At 45.0% G+C, this 27548-nt stretch overlaps 1 protein-coding gene across 2 annotated transcripts; it reads right to left on the bottom strand.

Annotated features, from left to right (window-relative positions):
- Positions 1 to 1936: 1936 nt before the first annotated feature.
- Positions 1937 to 25878, bottom strand: ELOA (elongin A). Of its 2 annotated transcripts, none has more exons than XM_048825871.2 (11): positions 25719 to 25878; positions 18193 to 18249; positions 15480 to 15598; positions 13363 to 14578; positions 12667 to 12781; positions 11918 to 12073; positions 11113 to 11210; positions 7922 to 8102; positions 7214 to 7325; positions 6253 to 6404; positions 1937 to 4846 (listed from the first exon to the last, which is right to left on the bottom strand). In XM_048825871.2, the coding sequence occupies exons 1-11, from the start codon at positions 25788 to 25790 to the stop codon at positions 4785 to 4787; spliced, it is 2340 nt and encodes a 779-aa protein (XP_048681828.1). In that variant the 5' UTR covers positions 25791 to 25878; the 3' UTR covers positions 1937 to 4784. The 2 variants fall into 2 exon arrangements, with proteins under 2 accessions (XP_048681828.1, XP_048681829.1); XM_048825872.2 differs by having other exon boundaries at positions 11918 to 12070.
- Positions 25879 to 27548: the final 1670 nt, after the last annotated feature.

Below are 27548 nucleotides of genomic sequence, written 5' to 3'. Positions count from 1 at the left end.
ACTTGTCAGGGGTGGAGTAAGGAAATCGATTTTAAGAGCCCTTTAAGTCGAAATAAAGGGCTTCATTGTGTGGACGGGTGCAGGTTTAAATCGATTTAACGCTGCTAAATTCGACCTAAAGTCCTAGTGTAGACCAGGGCTAAGAGACCAGCAGACAAAGAAAGGACTTTGGGATAAATAACCTGAGTTTAAGGCCAGGTCTATACTAAAAAGCTAGGTTGACCCAGCTGCATTGCTCAGGGGTATGAAAAATCCACACCCCTGATCACTGTATAGACAACAGAAGGTCAGTGGAAGAATTCTTCCATTGACCTAGCTGCCACCTCTTGGGGAGGTGGATTAATTAGTGTCAGGAGACAGGTTTCAGAGTGGTAGCCATGTTAGTCTGTATCAGCAAAAACAACGAGGAGACCTTGTGGGCACCTTGGAGACTAAGAAATTTATTTGGGCATAAGCTTTCATGGACTAAAACCCACTTCATCAGATGCACGGAGTGAAAAATACAGTAAGCAGAATATATATTATAGCACATGTATTTTTCACTCCGTGCATCTGATGAAGTGGGTTTTAGTCCATGAAAGCTTATGCCCAAATAAATTTCTTAGTCTCCAAGGTGCCATAGTCCTGTATTTTTCAGTCCATACATCTGATGAAATGGATTTTAGCCCATGAACGCTTATGCCCAAATAAACTTGTTAGTCTCTTAGGTACCACAAGGACTCCTCGTTGTTTTTAGTGTCAGGAGAATCCCTCCCATCACTAAAGTGGCCATGCTGAGGCGCTATAGTAGTTTATGTTGCTTTAGCTTTAAGTGTAGACAAGCCCTAATACTTAGTGCCTTCTTTCCAATCCAGCAAAGGGACAGGATCTCTGGTCCCTGGAAGGTCCCTATTCTTATAGAAGGATTTTTGCCTACTGAAGACTCATAAAATTGGATTCCCCTTCTGAATAATGCATATGGTGAACTTAAAATCACAGGAAATCCTATGTGGGGGTTTGGAGGACTGCTCCAGCTAGAGCTGATGTTGGAATTGGGGTGGGGTAAGGTAATCTCTTGTACACTTATTAGCATGTGTGTAGGTTCTTTTATTGGTTTTAATGTTTTCTCTGTAGTGCTTTTATTACCTTAATAAAACAGGCTTGCTTAGAGAATGCTGTGTGGTAACATAAGCAGGGCAATTACCCTCTGACCTGGTCTCTGAGGAGAGAAGTGAAGCAGGCTGCTTTAGGCAGACTGTTTTTTGCTGGGAGTAACACTGAAGGCAAGGAACTGTTCAGCCAGGAAATTCTCTGATCAGAAGGGAGAGAGAGACAGATTTCCATCCAAGAGAGGCAATGGCTAGGGAGCCCCTTGCTGGACCACTGAAGGAAAATACCAGATGTTGTTGTCCTGAACTGTGACTGTGCCCAGTCCTGCAAACCCTACTCAGATGCTCACTCCCTCAGAAATAGCCATGTAATAGGTTGCAGAAGCAGGCCTTCCCAAGGGGAAGCCCGTTTCTTTTCTTAGCAGCCACAGGCAGACTCATGGGTCTGCTGTCCCTTCCTCTCTTACAAGCCATTCCCACATACACCTGGAGAGGCCATTTTCTTATATTGCTTTACAGGTGTTTTTAATATCAATTTATGATCCTTGGTTCAGCCTGTGGCAGATAAAGAGGAAAGGATCTGAAAACTTGACAGACAACCGCTTAAATTCTGTTGCAAGCCTAGGATTTCACACTTATTTGCCAAAGCTTTTCAGTTTCCAGCCATCTATCTATAGCCTCTAGAGAAGAAGGGACTTTTGAGAATGAAAAGTAAACAGGAAATAGGGCTGTCAGATTAAAAAGCAAACTTCAGCTCATTAGCAATATCAAGCAATCATACTTTCTAATTTGCTATTTCATTATGTTCAGTTATCACCAGAGCCAGAAAGGAACAGACAGACACGGTCCAGTGTTTTGGCTTTTATTGAGACATGATTTTCTTCTTTTCATATAACTTATCTAATTAAAATATTAATCTCCATAGTTACCACAAAAAAGTAACATAGAAAATTGTATATACACAGTTGGGGACCAAAGTACAAATGCAAGTCAGCACAACTCTCCCTCCTGCCCACATCACTCATCTCACCCAGCCAAAGCACTCCAGGGGAGGGGAGGGGGAGGCGGAGAAAGGAGGTGTTGGGTCCTGGATGGTTTCTTTGCACACAGTATAGCACAGAAAATTGCACAAGTTTAACATGTTGAATGCTGGAAGAGATTGGAAACTGAGCAAGCAATTTTACTGTACAGCTGGCTTAGTTTGTGTCTTACCAAAATAATTCCTCCCCCTCAGTAAAAGCTGTTCAAATTCTTTCAGCCTGGGAGATTTAGTGTCTGACTGAAAAAAAGAAAGCACCTTGCAAGGGAGTGTTGGTCTCATACGAAGAAGGATCTGCTCCTCATTGAGGAAGTGGATTGAAATGTTATGGGATGAGAAGCAACAATATTTGTATTGCATCTTTCCCCACTAATCCACCAAAATAGGCTAAACTACTGACAGATGACAGGGTCTGCAATGAGAGAACTGGTTTTAATGGGATGATGTACCCACAGTCCAGATATGGATATCTAAACTGTAATAATGCTAGGTAGCAATTTAATGGTGCCCGAGAGGATTCTCAAGGTTCTTTAGAAGTGCCTCCACCATGGCCCAGACACAGATGAGTCTTCCCTTTTCCCCACACCCCAAGTAAAAAACAGAAATAAATGGTAGCACAGCAGTTGGCAGAAGATTATATATTGTTACCTAATTAAAAATACAGCAAATTAAATACATCAAAATGCAAGAGCAAAAAGGCATTATTTTACAGCACAGTACAGACTGAAATGCCGCACAGTAACAGGATTAAAGCATCTGGGACTTTAACAAATTTACGGCACACAAGATTCTGAGAAAACTCTTCCAAGATCTTCAAAATTAAAAACAAGAAGTGGGGCTTTCATGATGTTCAAATGCCTAAATAGAAAGCTTTTCCCCCCACCCACCCAAGTCCTCTGTGGGATACGCTTCACAGCAAAGTTCCCTCAGGCCAGCATACACGGCCAAGTCCACTTGTTCAGGGTTTTCCAGTCAAGAAAATATGGTCATGTCGTTGAGCAGCTACCACCAAGAGCAGCAGCCAGCACTGCCTCCTTTCCTACAAGGAGAGCAGAATGTCCTACGGAGTCAGAGACAGCAGTTGCATTTAGGAGCACTTCAAATGGGTCTGAGACCTGGACAGTTTCCATTTCCAGATCCAGTTATAGAGCCCATCAGATGGGCTTGATCCATCAACAGCAGGACAGGTTCCCTCAGAGCACCGCCAGCTCTCACCCAGTCCAACCTCTGCTAGCAGGGCTCCAGGTAAACTTGCTTTCACATCTGTCGAGACAGATTCAGTGCTTGTGCTGAAGGATTTTATACCCTACAGAGACTTCCTAGTAGTGTCGCTCACTTGAAACTGTGCCAGAAGCAGCTGCAGCCACAGTGAAATTCTGCTCATTTAACTGAAGTCACAGTCCCAACATCCTTACCCATGACCACCTTCATGATGGAGTTTTGCGCCAAAGTTCCCTGGTTACTTTTCAACCAATCTCAACAGAGGCCGCTGACTCAAAGGTAAAATCTCACCCCTCCCTTTCACAGCTGGGATTTTTCCCTCAGACATCAGGTGCAATCACCATGTGTTTTGAATTTGTATTGTAGAGTTTGCACCAACATAAGACATGATTCACTTTCCCCATGAAGTGGTTTTACTTTAAAAAAAAAAAAAAAAAAAACACTAAAGCTTTTGCTTTTTCCAGCAATAATTTACAGGGGAAAAGGCAGGATTTAAGTGCCAGCTTTTAGACACAGAAAATCCTTTCCAATGCTGTGTGATGCTTGGGAAACTAGATAAAACTGCTTCCTTCTGCTAAAAGAAAACCAATTCCTTCATTGGTTTTGTTAAAATTGTTCTGGCTTCCAGAGTCCGATCTAAAACCCAAAAGGGCGATTAAAATTTCAATTTTGGCACAGTGATATTTCTCCCAAAAGAATTCTCGTGTTTTTCCAATACACTGAAGAAGAGAACAGCGGGAGAAGGGTCCTCAGAATTCGCACACAACAGTTTAAGCATCTGTACAAGGAAATCAGAGAGGTTGAGAGCTGGGATTCATGAACGTACACAACTGGAGAGTGATGCCTCAGACCCAACCAGCCTGCTGAAGGACTGGTGAGCAGACTGGCCTCCAGCATTACCTGTTCCGGATAGGACTTGACATGTAGTGGGCATGAAATCAAGGAAGAGTCTCCCATTGTAACAGCGTCCACATGGAGGGAAGGGGCTCCAACTCAAGTCACCGGGAAAGAGACAGGGTCCTTCTACCAGGACTGGGGTGGGGGTGGGGGGTGACAAATAATATCTGGGGGAAATATTAATTAAAACCATTTTGTAAATTTATTAAGAGGTTAAATAGCAACATCAGTCTCTGGACCTTCCCTTCTCAGCAGATACCAAGACTTCACATTTTCTGAAGGTTTCATAATTCTGAACGTGGTGGTTTTGATAGAAATTGGGGGCAAGGCAGGGGAGGTAGAGAAAGGGACAGGAGGGCTGGCTTGAAAAATACTGTGCTGTCATCCTTGTGCAGGTTTTTTAAGCCTCTCACAGCTGCTGCAGCCTCCATGGAGCATACTGAGGAAAGGACTCGGAGCTCCTTGGGTGCCTTCCTTCCCCTCCACCTTCAATGCCGCTCTCCCACAAGAGAGGAATTCCTATCTCTCTCGTGAGCAGCTTATCTTCGAGAGAACCTGTTTTTGAATGCTTTGATAGTCTTCGCCATCATGGGTGCAATTTCTGAAACAAAGGGAAAAAAACAGAACTAAGAGTAGTGGTACAAAGAATCACAAGAAGAGAGAACTGGTTACCTAGTTGCAGCTCTCGTGATCCCACTGGCATCCAAGTAGCACAAGCCAACGTTGTAGCTTCCAGTTCTATTGGCTAAGACGTGGAGAAGACCTATTGGGATCTTCTATTTCAGCCCCAGGCCAGTAAAGAATTGCTCCCTACAATACATTCCCCAGTGCTTTATCCAGTCTAGTTTTACATGATTCAAGTTAGAGTCCTGCAAATCTGCAGATATCCGCAAACCATGTTTGTGGATTGGATGCGGATACAAAATTGTGTATCTGTGCAGGGCTCTAATTCAAGCAATGGGGTTTTCACTGCCTTCTGGGAGGCTATGCCATGGTCTGATCATCATTGGGAAAAGCAAGGCCCCAACGTGGTGGAAAAGGGATTGAACTAACTAGGAGTCCAAGGTTCACCCATCCTCCCCCTACTAACCGCACAATATCAGCATCTGCTAGTGGTGCCTTTAAAAGAAAGGCTGGCCAGCAGGCCAGAGGATTTTGAACAGCTTTAAATTTTTGGGAGCATTCAAATCATGTGCCACGCTCAGAATTTTCCAAAGAGCAGCAGACTTGGTAGCTCTGACTAAGAACCTCAGCTGGTCTTCTAGATCTTTCCACTGATAACACGGCAAACTTGTGAAAGGCATTTATCCTCCTCATTTGTTGGCTATAAATCTCAGGTGCCTATCAAGGTGATATCTAAGCAGCAAACATGGTCATGTCGCTCAGAGGGCATCTTCCTTCTGCCAGTTTTTTTCTCTCCCCCTCCTCCTCCTCTCCATGGTGAGCTATCCATGAGAAGGATGCAGTTATCCACGGAAGATTAACAAAAGCGGTGGGATTTGCATTTTAAGCTGAACATACTCAGGGCTGCGCTCAGTCCGTGACCACAATCCAACAAACCTCACTTAAATCTGAGACTAAATTCCAGCCTATTTTTGTGAATAGGTTTAGTGAGAGCACCTGCCACTGCTGAATATTTCAGACACCCAAGATATAGGAATTTATCCCCCTCTGAGACAGGTCGGTATTGTCAGTTTTACAGACAGGGAAACTGAGGCAGAGAAACTGACTTCCCCCAAGGTTGCCCAGGAAATATATGGCAGAGGTGGGTAATGAAACCAAGTCTCTGCGTCCACCACAAGACCATTTCTAAAGCTTTGCAGCAATCTGAACCATTTCCGCCACCCTTCGTTAACAGGAGGGTTGGAAAAGGAACCCCCCTCTCTAGAGTCATCCCCCTGCCAACCCTGTATCAATCTCTTCCATGCATGGTCAGTCAGTGGTTAAAGCTCATCGTAACGATAGCTAGAAATAACTAGCGCCGACAGCGATGCCTGCATAACTCACTCTTCACTGGTGGTTTCCTGGGGTCATAGACGGAGGTGGCGCTGCCTGGAGATGGGCCAGAATGGGCACTGCTGGTGCTGGGCCCATCATAGGACTGCTCCTCCTCGGGCTGGGCATAACTTCTACCCGGTGTGAACAGGACTGGTTTTATCCTGCAATTCAGAGAAACGTGGAGGAGCTACAAACAGTTCCAATGACGGAATCAATTCATTTCTGTGCCACGCGCGGGTAGCGGCTGTGTCGATACGCCCTTCTCTCTGTCCCACCCACACAACTTGCTGCACAACTGAGGTGGAGCTCCCCAGCAACATGACTGAACTGCACTTATTACCTTGCCAACAATTCATCTTCAGTGTCCAGTGAACGGGGGATCATTAGCCCCATTTCACAGATTAGGAAACAGGGTCAGAGATTAAGTGTCTTGCCCAAAGCTACAGAGTCAGACAGTCGAGGAGCCAAGATTAAAACTGGCTCCTAGTCCAGTGCTCGAACATTAGACCAGGCCACTCTCAGCACCGCGTATAGCATTCCGACATGTTCAATGGCTGCCAAGGAACATTCCACAGACAGAAGGGACCTGAGAAGTTTTTCCCAGCCCAGGCCTGTGCTGCAGGGTCCCAGTGTCTCCTGCCAGGCCTAAGTTACTCCTGCAGCAAACAAGGGAACTGGGAGAGCTTAAACTCAAGAGCTTGGCAGGTGAGATAGATGCTTGTCTATTGTTTTTAGATTTATTCACATGCCATCGATTGCTAATGAGTAGCAAACCTCTCCCTCCCCGTTAGTCACAGTGGAAAGGATCTAAAGGCAGGGGGAACCTCCTTTCTCCTGTTCCCTTCGCTCCAGCCTCCATAATACAGCAGGGATTCTTTGTGCTCAGGAGACAACCTGCTGGGTTTCTCCCACTGCCCAGCACCCTAAGGAAAGGTTCTCACCGGACAGGTTGGGGAGGTTTAAGACTCACTTGATCTTCTCTGGTACAGCAGCTCCTCCAGTTCCAAATTTCTCTTGTCTCCTCCGCACATCCCGAGGTGGCTTTGCTGCTGAATTGACGAATGCCATCTTGGCCACTCTGCCTGCAGAGGGAGAGAAAACACACCCCTTAGGATCCAGCCACGAGTGGGTCCTCTGAACTCACGGTCACAAAGCACCGATCCCACCTCTATGCTCCCTGGTGGAAGCACCGGCCACCACATCCTCACCCTTTCACTCCGTTACATGGGGCAGAGTTCCCTCCCTGACCCTGTACCCCTCTGCTACCGAGCTTTATGCTTGAGAGAGGCCAGACTGATAGATCTGTGGAGAGAGAATTTCAGAACAGCCCTGGAGTGCCCTATCAATAACTTCAATTCCAACCTGGGGGAGCTACCCTAGGAACGAAACGAGATTTTAGTCTCCGTGACCGCTGATGTCCCCACAGGGAGGGACAGTAGCCGGTTTCGCTATGGAACAAATCTCTTAGGAACTGATCTGAGGCTTGCAAAGCCATTTAAGCGGGCCCATCATGCAGACAACAGTGATTTGGGACAACTTCTAACCGAGGCCCGATTTGAACCAGCCACCTAGACAGACATCCCTTCCTTTCAACTCCAGCACGAAGAATCACAACCCCCCCCATTCACCAGTCCCTCTCCCTTCTGGTCGCCCCCGCATCACCCAGTGCCTGCTTTACCTTTGGGTTTGTTGGCATGAGCTGAGCGGATGTTCTGTGTTAACATGAGCAGCCGCTGTTCTCGGGCATCATGGAGTCGGAGGTACATCTCCCTCCAGGACTCAAACTCTTCTGGCTTCTCCTTCTTGAAGTCCCGGATGCAGTGATTCTGCCACAGCTGATCCGTGTCCTCAATTAAAACCTGGAGACAGACCCACGAGTTACCTCAGACAGTTTCCTGGGCTCTCTCCAGAGAGCACAAGCTCAGATCTTTAACCCACGTGTCACCTAGTGGCCCTCCTCCCTTCACATACCATTACCCTTAGTGCTATTAAGTAGTTCACAAGTCTAGCATGTCCCAGCTACATGAATCAAGCAGTGAGGTAATGACTCTTCTCAAGAAGTTCCGCTAGGTTCCTTATTACACTCAGCTCATCCCAGTTTACAGGGTTGTGTCATGCTGCCCTCCTGCCATGCTCATCCAATAGACTGCAGGGACCTTAGGCAAAGGGCAGAATTTCACAGTAGCCTCAGTACTTAAGTCTATTCGCCCCCTATGGGGCAGTTACCTATTTCACATCAGCACAGCAAAGCCCAAAGGTGCAGTGTGAAAACCCCCTGTTGCCTTCCAAAAAGTAGAGCTGGAAACTTGGCCACGGAAAAGGAGGAGTCTATACCATTGGCTAGGCTCTTCTCAAATGAAAGAGCATCTGCTTTAATGCAAACTGCTCCTCCCAGCTGGATTCAGAAGCACTGTGATTAGCTTATAAGGAGTTCCAGGCCAGATCCTCCATTGGTCTTTACAGAGGGCATGTGCTATCCCTCCTGCATGATGGGAAATCATGGTGTGCTGCAGGGAAGCAGGCTGCCAATGTATTTTGCTCTCATGTTATCTTTGGTGGGCAGGGGAAAGAGAAGGAAGTGGTGGCATTCCTCTTTCCTCTGACTCTCACCGTGATTTACACTGGAGCGGTACCACCACATGCTAGCATGAGCAGAAGTGGAGCCATCTCCAACCCTCAGCTGCCGGTGCTGCAGTTGGTTGCCCTGAACTAACAGATGTGGCAAGCACCACGCACCTTCGTAGGAGCGGTCAGGGTGTTCAGCACCAATCCGCCTCCCGAGATTAATGTAACCAGAGTAAACAAGGAGGCAGGACCTCAATACTACTTAGAAGGAAGTGGGGGATGCCAAAACCCATGACCAGACTAGGGGTGCTCCTGAAAGACATCTGGGGCACCAGCTCAGAGCTGGGAGCTCTGTCAGTCTCATTATCCACTCAGCAGCTGGGCCTGGTGCTATGAACACTGGCTTCCTGCAGTGCAAAGCAACAAGTAAGATTATCCACTGCCAAAGACCTGCGACACAGCCAGCCACATTTAGTTCAAAACCAGAACATTTCCAGCCTCATAAGACACTTTCCCTATCAGGCAAAACCCTCCTGGCATTCTGAACCTCTTGCTGTTAGTGCAACTGCATACTGGGTTGTATTCACATGCAGCTCTGAGAAGCCAACCATATGCTCCTAGCACAGTGAGGGTAAGCACCATGCTGGGAGATCCCAATAGGTGGCCTGGCAAACCATTGGCACTGAGGGAAAACTGGTTTCGGGTCCAAATTCCAGAGAGCCTGGAAGCTGAGGGAGCATGAAGGAGATACAGATTTCAAGAGAGACAGGAAATGGCTGATGAGCCCCAGTAGCCTGGGACCCAACCAAGGCTGATTTTAACACTAACCCCTGTCAGAAGCACCTCATCTGTGGTGTGGGATATCCTGGTGTGAAAATGAGCCAGAAAGAGTTAAGCAACCAGCAGGCTAACGTGACCCAGATCAACCTTTAAGAACATATTAGAGAAGAACTGACATGGTAAACAGGGCCATTTCTTGTAGATGGTTATCAAAGCCATGTTAGATAGATCAGAGTGCTCGAAACTTTGTATGGTCAAAGAATTAGAAGTAAATACTAATTGTATTTGTCTGTGTTTTCCTATATCTGTTAGAAACTTCACAATGTGATCTCATTAACTGATAGATGATAAACTTCTCTTCCCATCTGTTACTATGTTCTATTAATTTAGAAATCAAAAGGGAATATTAATATTTAGATGAAACTTGGGTGTAATAATATCATTGTCTATATTTCTCTTTGAAGTTTGTAGTACATTGTCTATGAACTACTTGAATGGATAATTACCTTTTGCTGATGAATACAACTAATTTCTTGTGTATACATACGAAATAGGAGGTTTTGCTTCAAAGCCACAATGTTTAGTACCTATTCTTCAACCAGCGAATACCTGCTGTGCTACCTGATGTCAAGAGGCTAGCACAGCCTGCCAGAGATCTATAAAAGAACTCTGTCATCTCAAGTCTGCCTGAACCTTATCAGGGGAGGTTTTGAGTTGCAAGACTGGGAAGCTGACACCCTATTTGGATTACTCTGCTATTTCTCAGGGAAGAATGTGTACAGCCTCTGCATAGGGACTGCCTGTTGGATTATAACTGATGGAATTGATTCTGAAAGAACATTTTGCAACTCAGCAGCTCATCATCTCTGCTATGAAACTGACCCAAGAACTTTATTCATATCTGTATGTATAATGATCTTTTAACCATAATCACTCTTTTTAATAAATCTTAGTTTAGTTAATAAGTGGTTGTATGGGTGTATTTGGGTAAAGTATGAAATATTCATTGACCTGGTGGGCAATATGTCTGATCCTTTGGGATTGGTAGAATTTTATGTATGGTGAACAAGATTTTAAGTAATCCTCATCATATTTGACTTGGCTGTCTGGGTGGAAGCCCAGGGCTGGATTGCTTTAAGGAAGCTGTATTTTTGGCTTCTGGGTAACCAGTAAGATATTGCAGAAGCTGTTTTGTTGCTGGCTTGGTGAATCTAATTATTAGAATAATCCACCTGTTTTGGGGATTGTCTGCCCCATTCTTTGCCGTTTGCCCTGCTTGAGCAATCGAGGATGGCCCTTCCAGGCAACACGGTCACACCAGAAATACTGGCTGCTGACGGGGAAGCGAGGCTCGGTGGCAGGAGATAAATTGTGACCAGAATGAAGAGTTGGGTGACCTCTCCCAAAGCCTTTCAGCCATGGTCCACGTCTTCTCCTCCCAATGAGGACAGAATGTTACCCATGCATGGAAATATCAGCATTCCCCTCCTGCCCATCTCCCGCCTCCGAGTTGGAGACACCTACGTGATTACATTCCTCAATGCGATACAGTTGATCAGGGGTGCATCTCTCCAATACTGGCTCCAACACTGAAAAAGGAACTCCACCGACTTCATAGATTGCTACAGGAGAGTGAGAGAGAGACCAACAGTGTTTATCTGACTCCTTTCAGCATGAGGGAAAGTGTTTAACAGAGCTTACTGGTAAACACATGGGTCACTGCAGCCACCAGAGAAATGCAGAAGACCATGGCAGCTGTTAAATAGCTCACAGCAATACTACACAGCAGTTTAAAACAGGAAGGGCAGGAAAGAGGAATATACCGTATCCACCTGCTGCAGAGAGAATTTACAGGCAGCAGAATTTGAGTAAGTCATAGGGCCCAACACCTCTATTCCTGCAAAAGAGTGCTATGGGTAATCTTAACCATATGTGGGCACTTGTCACCTCCCTAGTCAAAACCCCAATTCTGTGCCTTATTTCTAACAGTGCAGTGCTCTCCAGACGTAAGCTGGGGCACTGACTCAGTACTGACACAGAGGAAGAACACCCTCCACCAATTCCTGCAGCAATAGTACTCCCATGCAGTCTCCCATCCAAGTACTAGCCTAACCCATTCCTGCTTAGCTTGCTAAGTGATTTGACTGTAAAGTGTAGAAAGCCAGGTGCTCCCTGGAGATATAAACGCAGGTTAACAACTCACTGCACCGCATGACACCTATGAGTAGCATTCCACCGGTATTCAGAACTAGTCAGCAGAAGCACAGAACTCTCCTCACACTGACAGCGGATGATTACACCTTTAAAGCAAAGCAGGAGTGATACTCACAGTCAATATTGTTGTTGAGGACTCTGATGCACTGCTCATATAGAGACATCATCTTGGGGAGGTAGGCAGATTTAGAACCCGAATACACTTGCATCTTGGAATTCAGCCTGCGTCCTGTAAAGCCAGCCTCACCCTCCTCAATGGGCGAGGACACTGCTGTGGTCAGAGGACAGGTGGGAAAGAAAAGAAACAAGACCGGCATCATGGTTTCACCTGAGTGCTAAGAGCATCTTGAACTGCAGAGCAAGTCCTGAGCAATTATTGAGACAGATCAAGGTTAATACAGCAGGCTCAGAGGCACATGCATAGCCTGGTCAGCCGACCTCTAATGTGACTGCAGCCCCTTTACTTGTGCCTGAATTGAGTCATGCGCCAAAGGACACATAATCAAAGCTCATGCTTCAGAATGAGCCAACCACTTCAGGGTCAGGAAGGACTCTCCCCTGTCCCTCCCAAAATGTACAAAGTGGGGAGGAGGGGAGTCATCTTCTGCTGAAAGACCAGGTTTTGGCCCCTGCCAGAGGCAGAACAGTGGCCCCTAAGAATATAAGGCCTTAAGTCCCCTGAGCTTTGCACTGGTACTGAGACTGGATAGGGAGAGGTCACACAAAGTCAATCACAGGGACATACTGGATTCTGCACATGGAGGTTAATCATACCAAAATCTCCCTCCTCCTCTACCCCCCCAAAAAGCACCCGAGGACTCTTCCAGTCCCAAAGATTCTGCCCATCCCCTGACCAGCACATACTTTTCCTCTTTGTCTGAGAGAAGGTAATCAACTCGAGAGAGGGAAGTGGGCGATAATTTGCCTGAATTGCAGGCAAAGGGATATCTGGTAACGTTGGCATCACATCAATGGGGATCTGGAGGGAGAGAAATCACAAAACTGAACAGAGATAAAAGGAGGGAGATAACATGCACAGAAGCTGGTAGGATGTATTCATTTAAAACAGTTTAATAACCCACATGACGATGATCAGCCTGCACCAGGGCATAGCCTCAGGCTGAGATTTCAATCCTGTCCATGTTATCGGTGGATGAGCCCAAGGCAATTTCAGCATAGAACACAACCATGAGCCTCCTAGCATCCCCACACTCACTAACATGAGAGTCACTCATACCGGTATATGCTACAGAGCATTGTGCTCAATGACACTAGTAAGAAGCCAAGTGTGGGATGGATCATCTCACCCAACAGCAGAAATGTCACTCAGAAGGAGGCATTACCAAATGTGGTCCCATGGAGTACCCGATGGGACATCCCCACGTATCAGGTTTCACAGCCCCACAGAACACCAGCCCTATGCTAAATTCAGTATCTCAGATGGCAAAGAGGACATGAATTAATCCTAAGCACCTGCCAAGTAGGGCAGAGAATCCCTGGTATGGAAGGTAGCACTTACCAATGTCCGTTTGTTCATATTCAGACTCTCTGAGATCTTACCTTTTTTGGTTTGGATGTCCCAGATGGCTTCTTCTCTGCCCTTTTATCGCTTGTCTGCTTGTGACTTGTGTTCTTTCGGCTCGAGTCTGAGCTCTTGGTACTGGCTTTAGACCCATTTTGCTTGCCATGCCCTCTGTTTCTCTCCGGGGCTGGAGGAGGAGGGGGTTTAACCACTTTTTTCTTCTTTTTCTGGGGCTGGTCATAGCTGAGGTATGACTCAAAGGACATTTTAGGCTGCTCATATTCATCCTCCACTTCCACCTCCCCAAAACTCGGTGAGAAACCCACAGATTTTTTGTCTGAGTCAGAGGCTTTGGATTTGCCCTCAGTAGTCTTTAAGCTGCTAGAAAGCCCCTTCTCTTTGCTCCTGTTTGAGGAGTTACCCTCTAACTTCCGTTTCTCCCGATCCATGTTGGATATCTCCAGGCTTAGCCTGGACTTTTCCAGTTTGGCTCTCTCAGAGTCCCGGTGTTTTTGCTTCTTATGGTTGTCAACAGCCTCCTCCAAGTGAGGTTGTGACTTTTCCTTCCTGGAGCCACCACTTTCTCTGTTCTTCTCCCTCTTGGTGCTGTCTAAAGTCCTGAGCTTCTCCTTGCTGCCACCTGCTGAGGGAGCCTCTCGGACCTGCTCCTTGAAAGAGGACTTGTGCAGTCTTTCTGGGCTAAAGGCAGAGGTCCTCACCTCCCCCTTGGTGTCCAGTCGCTGCTTCTCCTTGTGAGAGGACTTGTGCTCTTTGCTCCGAGTCAGGTTTCCTTTGTCTTGGGATTCGCTGGGATTCCTTTCGTGGCTTCCCACCAGCTTGTCCTGAAAGCTCTGGCCTTTATTAGCTTTCCGATGAAACACTGTCTGCTCCACCTCTTGTTCCTCAGAGGCAGAGTGATCCATGTACAGTTCCTGAGGGCTCTCTCTCAGCTCAGGTGACAAAGCGTGCCCATAGTCTGAGTATTCCTGATCTGAGGAGTGCACTGGGGAAGCTCTGCCCCAGCCCTTGTCCTCCTGGCTGCCATAGCTGATGGCCTCATGGGCTCTCTCAGGCTCTGAATACCTTTTGGCCTTCTTCTCTCTGTAGTTTGGCTCATATGATTGGCTGCAGGAAGGCTGGAATGCTTCCGAGTAGTCCTGCTCAGCTTCCTCATCCTCTTTTGGGGAAGGCTCTCGCTGCCGTTTCCTAGAGCTGCTTCTCTCATAGTCACGTTCTTCTGAATCAATATTATTTCTAAGAGATACAAAGACAACCCAATAGTTAGACAAAAACCCACTAACAAGAATAAAAGGAACGACTTCCTGAGGACATTACGTATGGGAACCAGGTACACAGAAGAATAAGAGTGTCTGGAGGTTGAACATAGTAAAAACATTGATGATTCTTTCCTGCACAATGGTCAGGGCTTTATTGGTAGTGTCTCCAGTACAGAAATCTTCAAGTCCTAACTAACCAGGACTGAAGATTTCCCAGCAATCTGGGAGAGTGCAAAGCAGCTCAAGACAGAGGAAGAATGCATGGGGCCATACTGGGCTACATTCTCCTAATTACATACACTGGCATGCAGGGCTACAGCAGCCATTACAATCCAATCTCTAGTACCACAGAGTCATGAGTTAGGCCACAGAAGAGGTCAATTCAATCAGCCAGTCCTTCTCCCTGGAGCCACAGCACTGTTCCTACAACAAACTTGCTAGTATTAACCAAAGGGCTGAGTTTTCGTAACAGCTGTTTTCATTGGCTCACAGAAAGAGGATTTCCACACTGCTTTGTACCTATAGTTTCCTCTCTAGTTTTACAACATTAGGGAAGTGAGATGTAGGGTTTGTCTCCTGCTTTCTTGAAGACATTTTCTAGGTGTGTAGCATCTCTCTCTCTCTCTCCATCACACTACCATTTCTTGAAAGAAAAACTTTACTCCGACCTGAAACTGCAGTAGTCAGCAACTCTGTGGCCACTGTAGGCAGGAAACTTACCCCACAATGAGGTAAGCACTTCATGCAGAGTTATCACTCTGATGTTATGAGTATTTTGAAGCTTAGCCTTATTTCCAAGGCCACAGAAATCTAGCATCACCTCCACTGGGAGATTTAATGCAGCTTATCCAGTGAGACAAATGGATAGGCTAGCTTACCGCTCTACTTCTTGAGGGACTGGCACCAGTTTCTTCCATCTGGCTACTAGGTTCTTGGCAAAGTCTCCCACCAGCTCATGTTTCCGTAAGCCATTCACAGTCTTCCCTACACCAGTCTCCTGCAAGAAAGATGCAAGACATCAGCTGATCTCTGCAAACAAGTCAGTCTCAGCATTGGTCATCCCAAAACAGGTTTGTCAAAGTCAAACTACCAGATCCACTTGGTTACCCAGAACCCTCAAGTTAACGGCCTCAAGAAAGCTAGACTAAATTTAACCGTTTCAATGCTACCTAAACATACCAGATACACAGGCAAAGTGTCCTTCTATTGCATCACCAGCTTCCAATTTGGCAACAGAAAGAGAGCGGCCACAGCAAGAGTTCACACCAGGCCATGTTAGAGTTGCTATGAAACTCTTTTTTACTAAAAGGGTTTAAATAAAAAGATCTGGAATTCCACCAAGCTCCGATGATAGATTCAGGAGGGGGGCAGCAACAAAACAAGTGTGAACTCAAATAGTCTGTTTTCAAGCAAATGCCCTTAAGAATATACGATAAGTAGAATGGTTTCGCTCAAATTTCTTCCAGGAGGTGTCAGTGTTTAAGAAGACAGAACTCAACGCTCATCAACTAATCCAAGAATGCTGATGAGATCATCATGGTGCAACGGAGAGATGGCCAAAGCAATTGAGTGTTTAGGGTAGGAATTGTACCAGACTTGTGCTCAATATTTAGTAAAGAGAAAGAAATTCACATTCAGTTGATGGTGAAGAGTCAGAAATGTTCCATCACAGTGCTAGGAGGTCATCTGTCAGATAAGTCACAGGAAAAAGGGTCATGACCACTTTCAGATACAGATTTTAAGTAGGGCTTTCAAGCGATTAAAAAAATTACAAGTATTGTAATGCAATCTCTTTATCGTGAACGTTGAATTTACCCCCCCCCCCCCGCAAAAAAAATTGCATTCAAAAATAAAACAATGTAAAACTTTAGAGTCTACAAGTCCACTCAGTCCTACTTCTTGTTCAGCCAATCGCTCAGACAAACAAGTTTGTTTTCATTTGCAGGAGATAATGTTGCCCACTTCTTGTTTACAATGTCATCTGAAAGTGAGAACAAGCATTTGCATAGTGCTGTTGTAGCCGGCATCATAAGATATTTACGTGCCAGATGTGCTAAAGATTCTTATGTCCCTTCATGCTTCAACCACCATTCCATAGGACAAGCGTCCATGCTGATGACGGGTTCTGTTTGATAACAGTTCAAAGCAGTGCAGACCAACATGTTCATTTTCATCATCTCAGTCAGATGCCACCAGCAGAAGGCTGATTTTCTTTTTTGGTGATTCAGGTTCTGTAGTTTCAACATCGGAGTGTTGCTCTTTTAAGACTTCCGAAAGCATGCTCCACACCTCATCCCTCTCAGATTTTGGAAAGCACTTCAGATTCTTCAAGCCTGGGTCAAGTGTTGTAGCTATCTTTAGAAATCTCACATTGGTACCTTCTTTGGATTTTGTCAAATCTGCAGCGAGTGTTCTTAAAACGATCATCATCTGCAGGATCATCATCCGAGATTGCTATCACATGAAATATACGGCAGAATGCGGGTAAAACAGAGCCAGAGATATACAATTCTCCCCCAAGGAGTTCAGTCAAAAATGTAATTAATGCATTTTTTTTTTTAAATGAGCATCATCCGTATGGAAGCATGTCCTCTGGAATGGTGGACAAAGCTGAAGGGGCATATGAATGTTTAGCATATTTGGCACATAAATACCTTGCTGTGTTGGCTACAAAAGTGCCATGCGAATGCCTGTTCTCACTTTCAGGTGACATTGTAAATAAGAAGCAGGCAGCAGTATCTCCTGCAAATGCAAACAAACTTGTTTGTCTTAGCGATTGACTGAACAAGAAGCAGGACTGAGTGGACTGGTAGGCTCTCAAGTTTTACATTGTTTTGGTTTTGAGTGCAGTTATGTAACAAAACAAAATCTACATTTGTAAGTTGCACTTTCATGATAAAGAGATTGCACTACAGTACTTGTATGAGGTGAATTGAAAAAATACTATTTCTTTTGTTTATCTTTTTACAGTGAAAATATTTGTAACAAATAATATAAAGTGAGCACTGTATACTTTGTATTCTGGGTTGTTATTGAAATAAATATATTTGAAAATGTACAAAAAATTCCACAAATATTTAATAAATTTCAATTGGTATTCTATTGTTTAACAGTGCATTTAAAACTGCGATTAATCGCGATTAATTTTTTTCAGTTAATCGCATGGGTTAACTGCGATTAATCAACAGCCCTAATTTTAAGGTCTTGAGGCCATTACGATAATCTATTCTGAACCCCCTGTACAACAGGCCAATATCCACCCAGGGATTCCAGCATCAAGCCCTATAACTTGTGATTGAACTAGATCATCTGTTTTAGAAAGAGATCCAATCTTGGTTTAATGACTCCAAGTGATGGAGTATTCATCACATCCCTGGGTAATCCATTGCAATGGTTGATCACTTTTAATTTACACCTTGTTTCCAATTTGATGCTGATTTCAGCTTCACTTGTCTTTAGCCCTACATGGCATTTTCCATAAGAACTGAGCGTTAGCCCCAATATCCTAGTCACATTTCAATTTAGGGAGACATTTTGTTACTCTGTTCCATAAAAGGTACCATAAAAATATAAGATTGTTATAGTTCTTACCACAAGGATGTCAACCGTGATAGGCAACTCAGAAAGTCTCTTCAGACTTTTCAGCAGCTGCAGAGACAACAAGGGAAGTGTTTAGACTTATCATACTAATCACATACGGAGATTAGAAAGGAAGAAAATTCTGCACTGTAGCACTGTATGGGAGCTTATTAGAGATGTCTGAGCAACAAACTTCTCTAAACTCATATCCACAAACAGCTGTTATCTGACTTCAAATCAAGCTACTAAGGTGGTAGGACTGATTCAAAGAAATATAACGTTTTGTTGCAGAAAGAGAGGGGAAGTCTGCAAGGCAGCAGCATTACGGATGCATCAAAGGTTAATTTGCACTGCTGTCCTTTGAGAATCTCAAAGTGCAACCCCTCAGACAGAGACAAACACCTACAAGATCTCTATCAAACGTTCTTACAACTACAGTACCCACCTGCTGAAGTAAAGCAACAGATTGACAGAGCCAGTAGAGTACTCAGAAGTCACCTACTAAAGGACAGGCCCAACAAAGAAAGTAACAGAACGCCACTAGCCATCACCTTCAGCCCCCGTCTAAAACCTGTCCAGGGCATCCTCAAGGGTCTACAATCTATCCTGAAGGATGCTCCCTCACTCTCACAGACCTTAGGAGACAGGACATTCCTTGCTTACAGACAGCCCCCCGACCTGAAGCAAATACTCACCAGCAACCATACACCACGCAACAGAACCACTAACCCAGGAACCTATCTTTGCAACAAAGCCCATTGCCAACTGTGTCCACATATCTATTCAGGGGACACCATCATAAGACCTAATCTCATCAGCCACACTATCAGAGGCTCGTTCACCTGCACATCTACCAATGTGATATATGCCAGCAATGCTCCTCTGCCATGTACATTGGCCAAACTGGACAGTCTCTACATAGAAGACTAAATGGACACAAATCAGACGTCAAGAATTATAACATTCAAAAACCAGTCGGAGAACACTTCAATTTCCCTGGTCACTCTATTACAGACCTAAAAGTCGCAATATTACAACAACAAAAACTTCAAAAACAGACTCCAACGAGAGACTGCTGAATTGGAATTAATTTGCAAACTGGACACCATTAAATTAGGCTTGAATAAAGACTGGGAGTGGATGGGTCATTACACAAAGTAAAACTATTTCCACATGCTTATTCCCCCCACCCCACTGTTACTCACACCTTCTTGTCAACTGTTGGAAATGGGCCATCCTGATTATCACTACAAAAGGTTTTTTCTCCTGCTGATAATAGTTCACCTTAATTGATCACTCTCGTTATAGTGTGTATGGCAACACCCATTTTTTCATGTTCTCTGTGTGTGTGTGTGTGTCTTCCTACTGTATTTTCCACAGCATGCATCCGATGAAGTGGGTTTTAGGCCACAAAAGCTTATGCTCAAATAAATTTGTTCATCTCTAAGGTGCCACAAGTACTCCTCGTTCTTTTTGCTGATACAGACTAACACAGCTGCTACTCTGAAACCTGTCAAAGTGCACTGTAAGCATTAAGTCGCAGCACTTCTGTGAAGTATTATCTCCACTTTACTCATGGAGAATGGAAACACCGATGAGATTATCCAGAGTCACACAGCAAGTTTGTAAAAGGGATGGATATAAAACCCAGGGCCAGCATTTTCAGAAGTGTCCAGTGATTTTTGATGCCCATCTTGGGATCTCTTCAAGGGCACTTTCTGAAAATCAATTTATTAGAGTATAAGCTTTCGTGAGCTACAGCTCACTTCATCGGATGCTCCGATGAAGTGAGCTGTAGCTCACGAAAGCTTATGCTCTAATAAACTGGTTAGTCTCTAAGGTGCCACAAGTCCTCCTTTTCTTTTTGCGAATACAGACTAACACGGCTGCTACTCTGAAACCTTTCTGAAAATCGTGCCTGAGCATGCACCCTCCAAGAATCAGGCCCCTTTCAAAAGTCTGAGTGTTCAGCATCTAAAATCAAGACACATTCATAGCACCTATACACTCCCATCATAGCTCAGAGCTCAGTTGTTTTGTGTGCTATACAAACACAAAAGACGATGACATCCATGACCCAGAAGCACTTACCTTTAAAATTAACATTAATTTTGGGGTGTAATTAGACATTCTACTAACCTCAGCCATTAAAAGTATCCTTCCAGTGCCAGATTATAAAAGTTATATATTGATCACTGAACAAAATAAGTTTTGACATATATTTGAAAGATGCTTTGACTTTCCAAAACTTAACATAAGAACAGCAGAAGTTCATCTATCCTAAAGAACTAATGGGATGGCTTCTGCTCACTGCAGAGGGCTGATCACCACTTCTCCATGGTTGAAGGTTAATTTGTCTGTTGGTCTCAAAGTATTTAAACCAACTGTGGCTTTTTAGCACCGTTGTTCTGAAATACTGAAGGGGACACTGAATTATCCCCCATGTGCTCCAACAATAATTAACTGATTCTTAAATTCACCCTCCCTGCTACCCCACCCAGATTATACATCCAGGAGAAGGAACCCCATCGGATCATGAGGTCTGGAGCCTGGATATCAAGCATTGGGATGGAAGTTATACCTCCATTTTTGACTGATTGGTCTTGTTGATGTAAATCCTCTTGTCATCTGCTCTCCCAAGATAACTCCTTTCATATCGTTTAGATTGCTGCGAATTAAGTAGCAGGTGCTACTGTTGAGTAACAACGTTCCTTCTCCCTTCACCCCAGCTCTATTATCATGACACTCCTCAGCAGATAGTTTGGGGGAAACAAGGGGCTACTGAGCCCTAGTCTGTTGCTGCTCCACACAAGGATCTCTGATAAAACTGGGCACCAACACCACAGGTCAAGTTTGCATCTCACATTTGATGGCCTAGAAATAAGTGCTACCTAAGTACAACCAAGAAGAGTAACCAATCCTCTTGCAGATCACAGCAATGTAACAAGATACTCTAATCACTCCCTCTAGTTACAGAGAAGACAATATTTTTAAAAGGGTCCCAAATAAATCAGATAGGAAGTTGCCATCTGCAGGGCCGGCTCCAGCGTTTTTGCCGCCCCAAGCAGCAAAAAAACAAAACAAAAAACCTTGCCACTGAACACGCAGGTGGAGTGATGGTGCGCCGCTGAACTGCTGCCAGCGACCGAAGAGTTGCGTCCCCGCCGCCAAATTGCCGCCAAGCATGAAACGTGCTGTGATGGAGTGGCCGCTGAGGGCAGATTGCCGCCCCAGAGCCCAATTTCCTGCCGCCCCTTTACATTTGCCGCCTCAGGCACCTGCTTGGTTCGCTGGTGCCTGGAGCCGGCCCTGCCATGTTGACAGTTTGAGTATGACATAGGGAATACATCTCCCACTGGAATAAGCTCTGCATTCCTTAAGGCAGTGGTGGACAATCTGTGGCCCGCAGGCAGCCTATCAGGGTAATCCGCTGGCCGGCCGTGCAAATGTAAGCAAATTGCCTGGCAGCCTGCCAGTGGATTACCCTGACAGGTCGCAGGTTGCCCACCACTGCCTTAAGGTCTACATCAGAGGGCTGTACAATTGCAGTGTCAACTCAGACACCAATCTCAGTTAAGGAATCACAGCAAATTGTAGATGGAGAGATATTGGAACCATTCAGACAATTGCTTGGACATTTAGGATTGTTCCCCATTGTACACTTCCTAGGGGTTCGGCCTATCTAATTTCAAACCTCTCAGGCAATGGAACATCCACCACTTCCCTGCGGAGACTATACAGACACCTAAAAGATCCCACTATTAGAATGTTTTCCCCTTTATATTTACTCCAAGTTTTCTCTTTAATTTCATCCCAGTTGTGTTCTAATTATACTTCCTTGTAGCATACTCAGCAATTCCTCTCACTCCTTGGTTATTTGTAGCTTTTAGGGCCCTGTCTTGATGAGCAAAAAGGGTGCATTTTTCAATCAAGTTAGTTTGGAAAACATGCTTGGAAAAACTCCTGTGTTAAGATTTGAGGGCTCTTTCAATCATGCTAAGCTAACCCGAATTGATATAACAATTGAATCACATCCTTCCTTGCCCATCACGGCAGAGTCTAGCTTTCAATGTGTACATATATAAAGACATGTTATATGCTGTTTTCATAATCCGTAATTCAGACGGTTTTCCAGCTGAGTTGCAAACTTTTAAATGAACACTGTCAGACACAAGACTTTCTTTTGGTTACTTCTGTCGCCAACAGCACCTTAGGGTACATCCACACTATGAAGACTATACTGACATAGCCCAATAGTGTAGACAAAGCCTATACAAACAGAACGGTTTATCTGTCAGTATAGGAACACCACTTCCTTGAAGTTAGGTTTCTGTTAACAGAGCTTCTTTCATGACACAGCAGCATCTACCATGGGGGTGATGTCAGCAGAGCTATGACTGTCAGGGTGGGTTTTTCCCCCCCACACCCCTGATCGATGTAGCTATGCCAATACAACTTTTCAGTGTTGACCAGGCCTTAGGTTGCTAAAACAGTTCTCTGTAATAGTCAAACTCACTTATTATATACATTACTTGCTTATTTACCACTGTCCAAGGAGAATGAATCACAAAACAGTTTCAGTCTTGTGCCTAGACTGCATGACCTCTGGAGTAGGGAGACTGTATTCAGGTGTGTTTTTATAGCACAATTGCGGCCTTTAGGTACCACAAAACAAAACAACTTTCATTCCCAAGTCTCATGCCCTACCACAATGCTTCTGTTGAAAACATGTGTGGAGAAAGTTTAAACAAAGCTTTTGGATTTTTTGCTTAATAAACTTGAGCCTAATCTAACAGGTACCCACCTATGAAGTAGTACTGTGAAGCATCATATTGTTTATTTTAATTGAACCGCTCATTTTCCTTTTTAATGTTTTTTAAATAACCAGACCATTGCAATGCTAACAAGGCATATATATTTCAGATTATTGCAACATAGCTTGGTCCCATTCTCTTCAACAACATTTTATGTTGCTTGTATGTTCCCCTCTCTCCTTTCAGCAGGAAACAAGCAGTTTTGAAGGGACACAAAATACACAATACAGCTCTAGTGTAACTGTTTGAGAGTTTTCACCCCCTCCACTGGAAAATATGATTGCTTCCAACTCATGACAACAGCATTCAAAGTCTCCCACAGAGCGCTCTGTGCCAGCACTCTGAGGTTGTCGCAAAAAATAATATTAATACTTAGCATGTTTCAGCAGTAGAACTCAGAGCACTTTACAAAAGTGGATAAACATTGTTATTCCCATATTCTAGATAAGCTGGGCCACCAGCCAGTAACCAGATGCTTTCGAGGACGGTCCAAGAAACCTTGAGCTAGACAGCGATGTCTCAGTTTCCCCATTTGTAAAATAGAGATAATACTCTCAGAAAGGTGTTTTGAGGGTTAATGTTACTAACACCCTGAAACAATGAGTGCTATGAAAAGTGTATAGCATGTTAACTCCAGACAGAAGTAACAAGAAAATAAACCCCATAAAAATGCAATTTTCTCACTGTATCACTGATGCATGTGCACAAAAAGAGATCTAACCTATAGACCATGAGTAATAATGTCTTGCAATGCCAAAATGAGTTGTCACACACAGTAGATTGTGTAGATCTTCATAGTATAAACTTACCTCTATCTTACATGATTTGATGAGCAGTGAAATATATAAAACTTCAAGTCTCAACATCAGGCTCTCCTTGAACATCTGAGTTAGCACTCAGAGATGAGTGGGACAGTTCATATCTCTCAGAGTTAAGGCTGTTTTACTCAGTTTCTGGCACTAATTAGTTTAAAAGGAGATTTAATTCTACCAGTGCAAAATGTGTGTGTAGACCAGCACTTACTGGTTTAGATTTTGCAGATGCAGAAAACCAAGTGCATGCATTTCCACAACAACAGATAGATACTTCCCCCACCCCGATCCTGCCCCCCAGTGAAAACTTGGATTCTAGAGAACAAGGTAGCAGCATAAGTGAGGTGCCAGTACACAGACTCAGTCAGAGCCCTGAATTTACAGATGGAGAAGAGGCACAGAAGCCTTGTCTATAGCAGGAATCATCAACTGTTGACAATGGGAACCAGCAATGGATGCAGCTGAATTGGTGCTAAACACAGTTTAACTGCAAGGACAGATCAGAGTGAACTGAGTTCAGCACTGTCTCATCTCCAACTGTTGCTGACAATGGATGTCCGCAACATAACTTTCCAAGTGGAGACAAAGCTATATAGGCTAAACAACCTGCCAGAGAACAGAGAGGGAATCTCCAAGTCAGAGCCAGAGTTAGAACCCAGGAGCTCTAGGCTTCCAGCTCAGGCCAGGACTCTCTAGAAAGAAGAGCCCACTGTAGCTTAAATTAAATTTCTTTAAATTCCCCTGAGCAGTTTCAGCCAAACAGCCAAAGCTTTGGTTTACCATTGCCTTTCACTATGATCACACCCAGAATATTACATTAGGAATTACAGGTTTCCACCATAACTCTCAGCATCACTGGGGAAGGACCTTCCAGAAACAAGTTCCCTCAGCAGATCTATGTTATTTGTTTCACTAACTGCAGTCCATATCTAGGACATAAAAAAAAAACATCCACACATGCAGAATAACCCATCCCAGAGGGGCAGGTATCCCCCTCGGAGTCCATTCTGAAATCCTATTGAATTTATTCCTTGTTTAAGAGTCTTTTTGTAGGATGCAAGTTAGGGACCCAGGAGTCTCCAGAGCCTACTGATTTGGTTAGGGCCTGGATATGGACCCCCTAAAAATATTGCAAGCACACTCAGGACTGCTGCTGCTGCAGCAACTTCCCCACTGCTTGGCACATACTGAACCACTTGTGCGTTCAAACACATGTAGCCCACCGAAGGGTCATCCCCAGCAGGACCGCCCTCACTGCGATATCCCCCAGACCCAACTCCTCTCAGTCAGTTTCCTCTTCTATGGCCCTCTCTCCTAGAGCCTCTCTCTCCTAGCCTTCTCCCCGTATATTCCCTATAGCTCCCCCAGAAGTCTTCTCAGGAGCTGAGCCAGCCCCCTTCTCTTGATCCCTTCTCCCCACGTCCCCAGCATGGGACCCAGGAAAGTGAACCTCCATCGATCCCTTGGGGCCCTGGAATGGGACCCCAGCCCCCCTTCTCCCTCACAGCAGCCCTTAGAGGACAGCTCAGAAACTGTCCCTCCCCCGGATCCCTGCCCCCAGTGACCCTTGGAATCCCCCCCTCCAACCCTCCCTCCCCTGGATCCCTGCCCCCCCCATTTGCCCCCAGCGACCCTTGGAATCCCCCCCGCCAACCCTCCCTCCCCTGGATCCCTGCCCCCCCATTTGCCCCCAGTGACCCTTGGAAGGGCCCCCCAGCCCTCCCGACCCGGGATCCTCTGCCTGGCAGCGGCCCTCGGACGGCCCCTCACTCCCCCGTGTTCGCCTGAGTTCGGGAGTATTCGCGGGGGGCCCGCGCCCTCCCGCCCCGACACCCGCCGGAGGGGGCCCGGGCGCTCGCAGCCCCCAAGCCCGCCTCCCGCCCGCACCGCCCCCTCCCGTCGGCGCCGTTACCTTCTTAGGTTCCGAACTGCCCGAGAGTCGCGACTGCAGCTTCCCCACAACTTCCAGCACCGATTCCGCCATTTTTACTGCTGGAGAGGCCTCCGTGGCGGAAACGGCTTCACCGCCCACCAACAACACTGAGCTTCCCCGTCCGCCGCCGCCATCTTCGCTCCTGGCAGGAAACGGAAACCAGACGTCTGGTCAACAGCCAGTCGCCATCCTGGGTGCTGGCAGGACGCTACTACGCCAAGAGGGGTCAGCCGCCATTTTGGATACTGGCCATACGCTTCCGTATTGAACGGACCCGCTGCCATCTTGGATATTGGCAAGAAGCTTCTGTGCTTAGGTGCAACCGCCATCTTGGTTGCTGGCAAGAGGCTTGTCTACCACCATGGGCCACTGAGAGGCCAGCTACCCCCTTTCTATTGGTTTTTCAGTGGCTCCCTCACTGGGGACTATAAAGACAGGTGCCATCCCTCATACCCTATTGACCTGGGCACCAGGAGGCCCATATCTGCACTGCTGCCTTGTGCCCCCCCCGTGCCATGTCAGAGACTGAGTTGCCATGGCACCGATACACGGTGGCACCCCGGGACCCCTTGCGAGTGATTCCCGATAATGCGGTTCCCCCCCTCTTACAACACACAGTCTGGGGAGAGATGGAGACTGTGGGTTTTGTGTAAGGGCTCGTAATGACCCCATGGCTCGACAGGCGCAGGGATCATTACACACAGGCGTGGCGGACTTCCATTGGTTTCATCGTTTCGACACAGAGCATCAATGCTTTTTTTTTTTTTTTTTTTTAGATTTTTATCTACTTAAATTTTCACAGTTGTGGGAAATTTGGTGTGGGGGGGGGGGGAATATCAGATAGTAATTGTTTCCTGACAGATTCAACAAGTTGAAACTTTATAACTGTTAAAACACAAAGTGTTAACATCACATGTCAAAATATACAAAGTAAAGATCCTGAACTCAAACCCTAATAAGCTCTCAAACAGCATTTTTTCTTACTTTGCCTACCTGTACATTGGTATTATTATCAATAGAAATATGTTTCATCGATGTGTGTGTGTGTACGGTGAAATTGACGTTTACCAACATTAACTGATAAAAATCTAATCCCTCCAAACCTAATTACATAGATTATATCAATAGCATTGGGTGCCAGTTACAGAATTATAGGTATCCAGGGAACAATGACAGAATTAGACACATTCAACCCAATCCTGTCATTGTATGTATCGATGCTCAGATCCAGAATTACACATATTGGGCATCGGGTTGTTCTAGAATTACAGGTATTACTGCTCTGGTCCAGCAATTATATTCCCACACAAAAACCTATGCTAAGAAGGAGTCAGGGTTAAGATTATGTATCAATAGCTAAAGGGTAAAAATAGGTTGTAATTATCTCAAAATCTTTTAAAACCCAAGAAATTCAGAGTTAAGGTTACACTTTAAAAAATCTAAACATGTTAAAGTCAGAAATACACTGTTAAGGCATCCAAACAAATTTAACTCAGCCCAATAATGACCCCATGAATGGTACAATTTACAATTAAGGGATTTTAATAGTTGTAGTACCAGACTAAATTAAACAAATTTTTAAAAGCAGATTACTTTTTTTCATATTTCCCTCATGGTGTTAATAATCATTAATAAAGTAGCTTAATGACACACTTAATTTCTTCAGGTACAGTCTGTGCACAAGATTTCAGTTAATCTTAACTATATGCAAAGTTTGAAGAGTCTGCTTTAGTCCATTGTTAAGACCATTCAGGACAAAGAAAAGTCTGACACAGATGTAACATTTCTTATCAAAATATATTTTAATTA

Source organism: Caretta caretta, chromosome 19 (assembly GCF_965140235.1).
Source record: "Caretta caretta isolate rCarCar2 chromosome 19, rCarCar1.hap1, whole genome shotgun sequence".
Taxonomy (NCBI): domain Eukaryota; kingdom Metazoa; phylum Chordata; order Testudines; family Cheloniidae; genus Caretta; species Caretta caretta.
The sequence above is the reverse complement of the archived record's forward strand: the minus strand, read 5'-3'. Positions and strand labels throughout refer to the sequence as shown.

Excerpts from the sequence above, each read along its gene's own strand:
- ELOA (XM_048825871.2), bottom strand. The coding sequence starts at position 25,790 with ATGGCGGAATCGGTGCTGGAAGTTGTGGGGAAGCTGCAGTCGCGACTC. Across the intron at positions 18,250-25,718 it reads GCAGTTCGGAACCTAAGAAG|CTGCTGAAAAGTCTGAAGAG; the intron begins GTAACGGCGCCG and ends TTGTCTCTGCAG. Across the intron at positions 4,847-6,252 it reads CAGGAAACCACCAGTGAAGA|AAATTGCACCCATGATGGCG; the intron begins GTGAGTTATGCA and ends CCTTTGTTTCAG.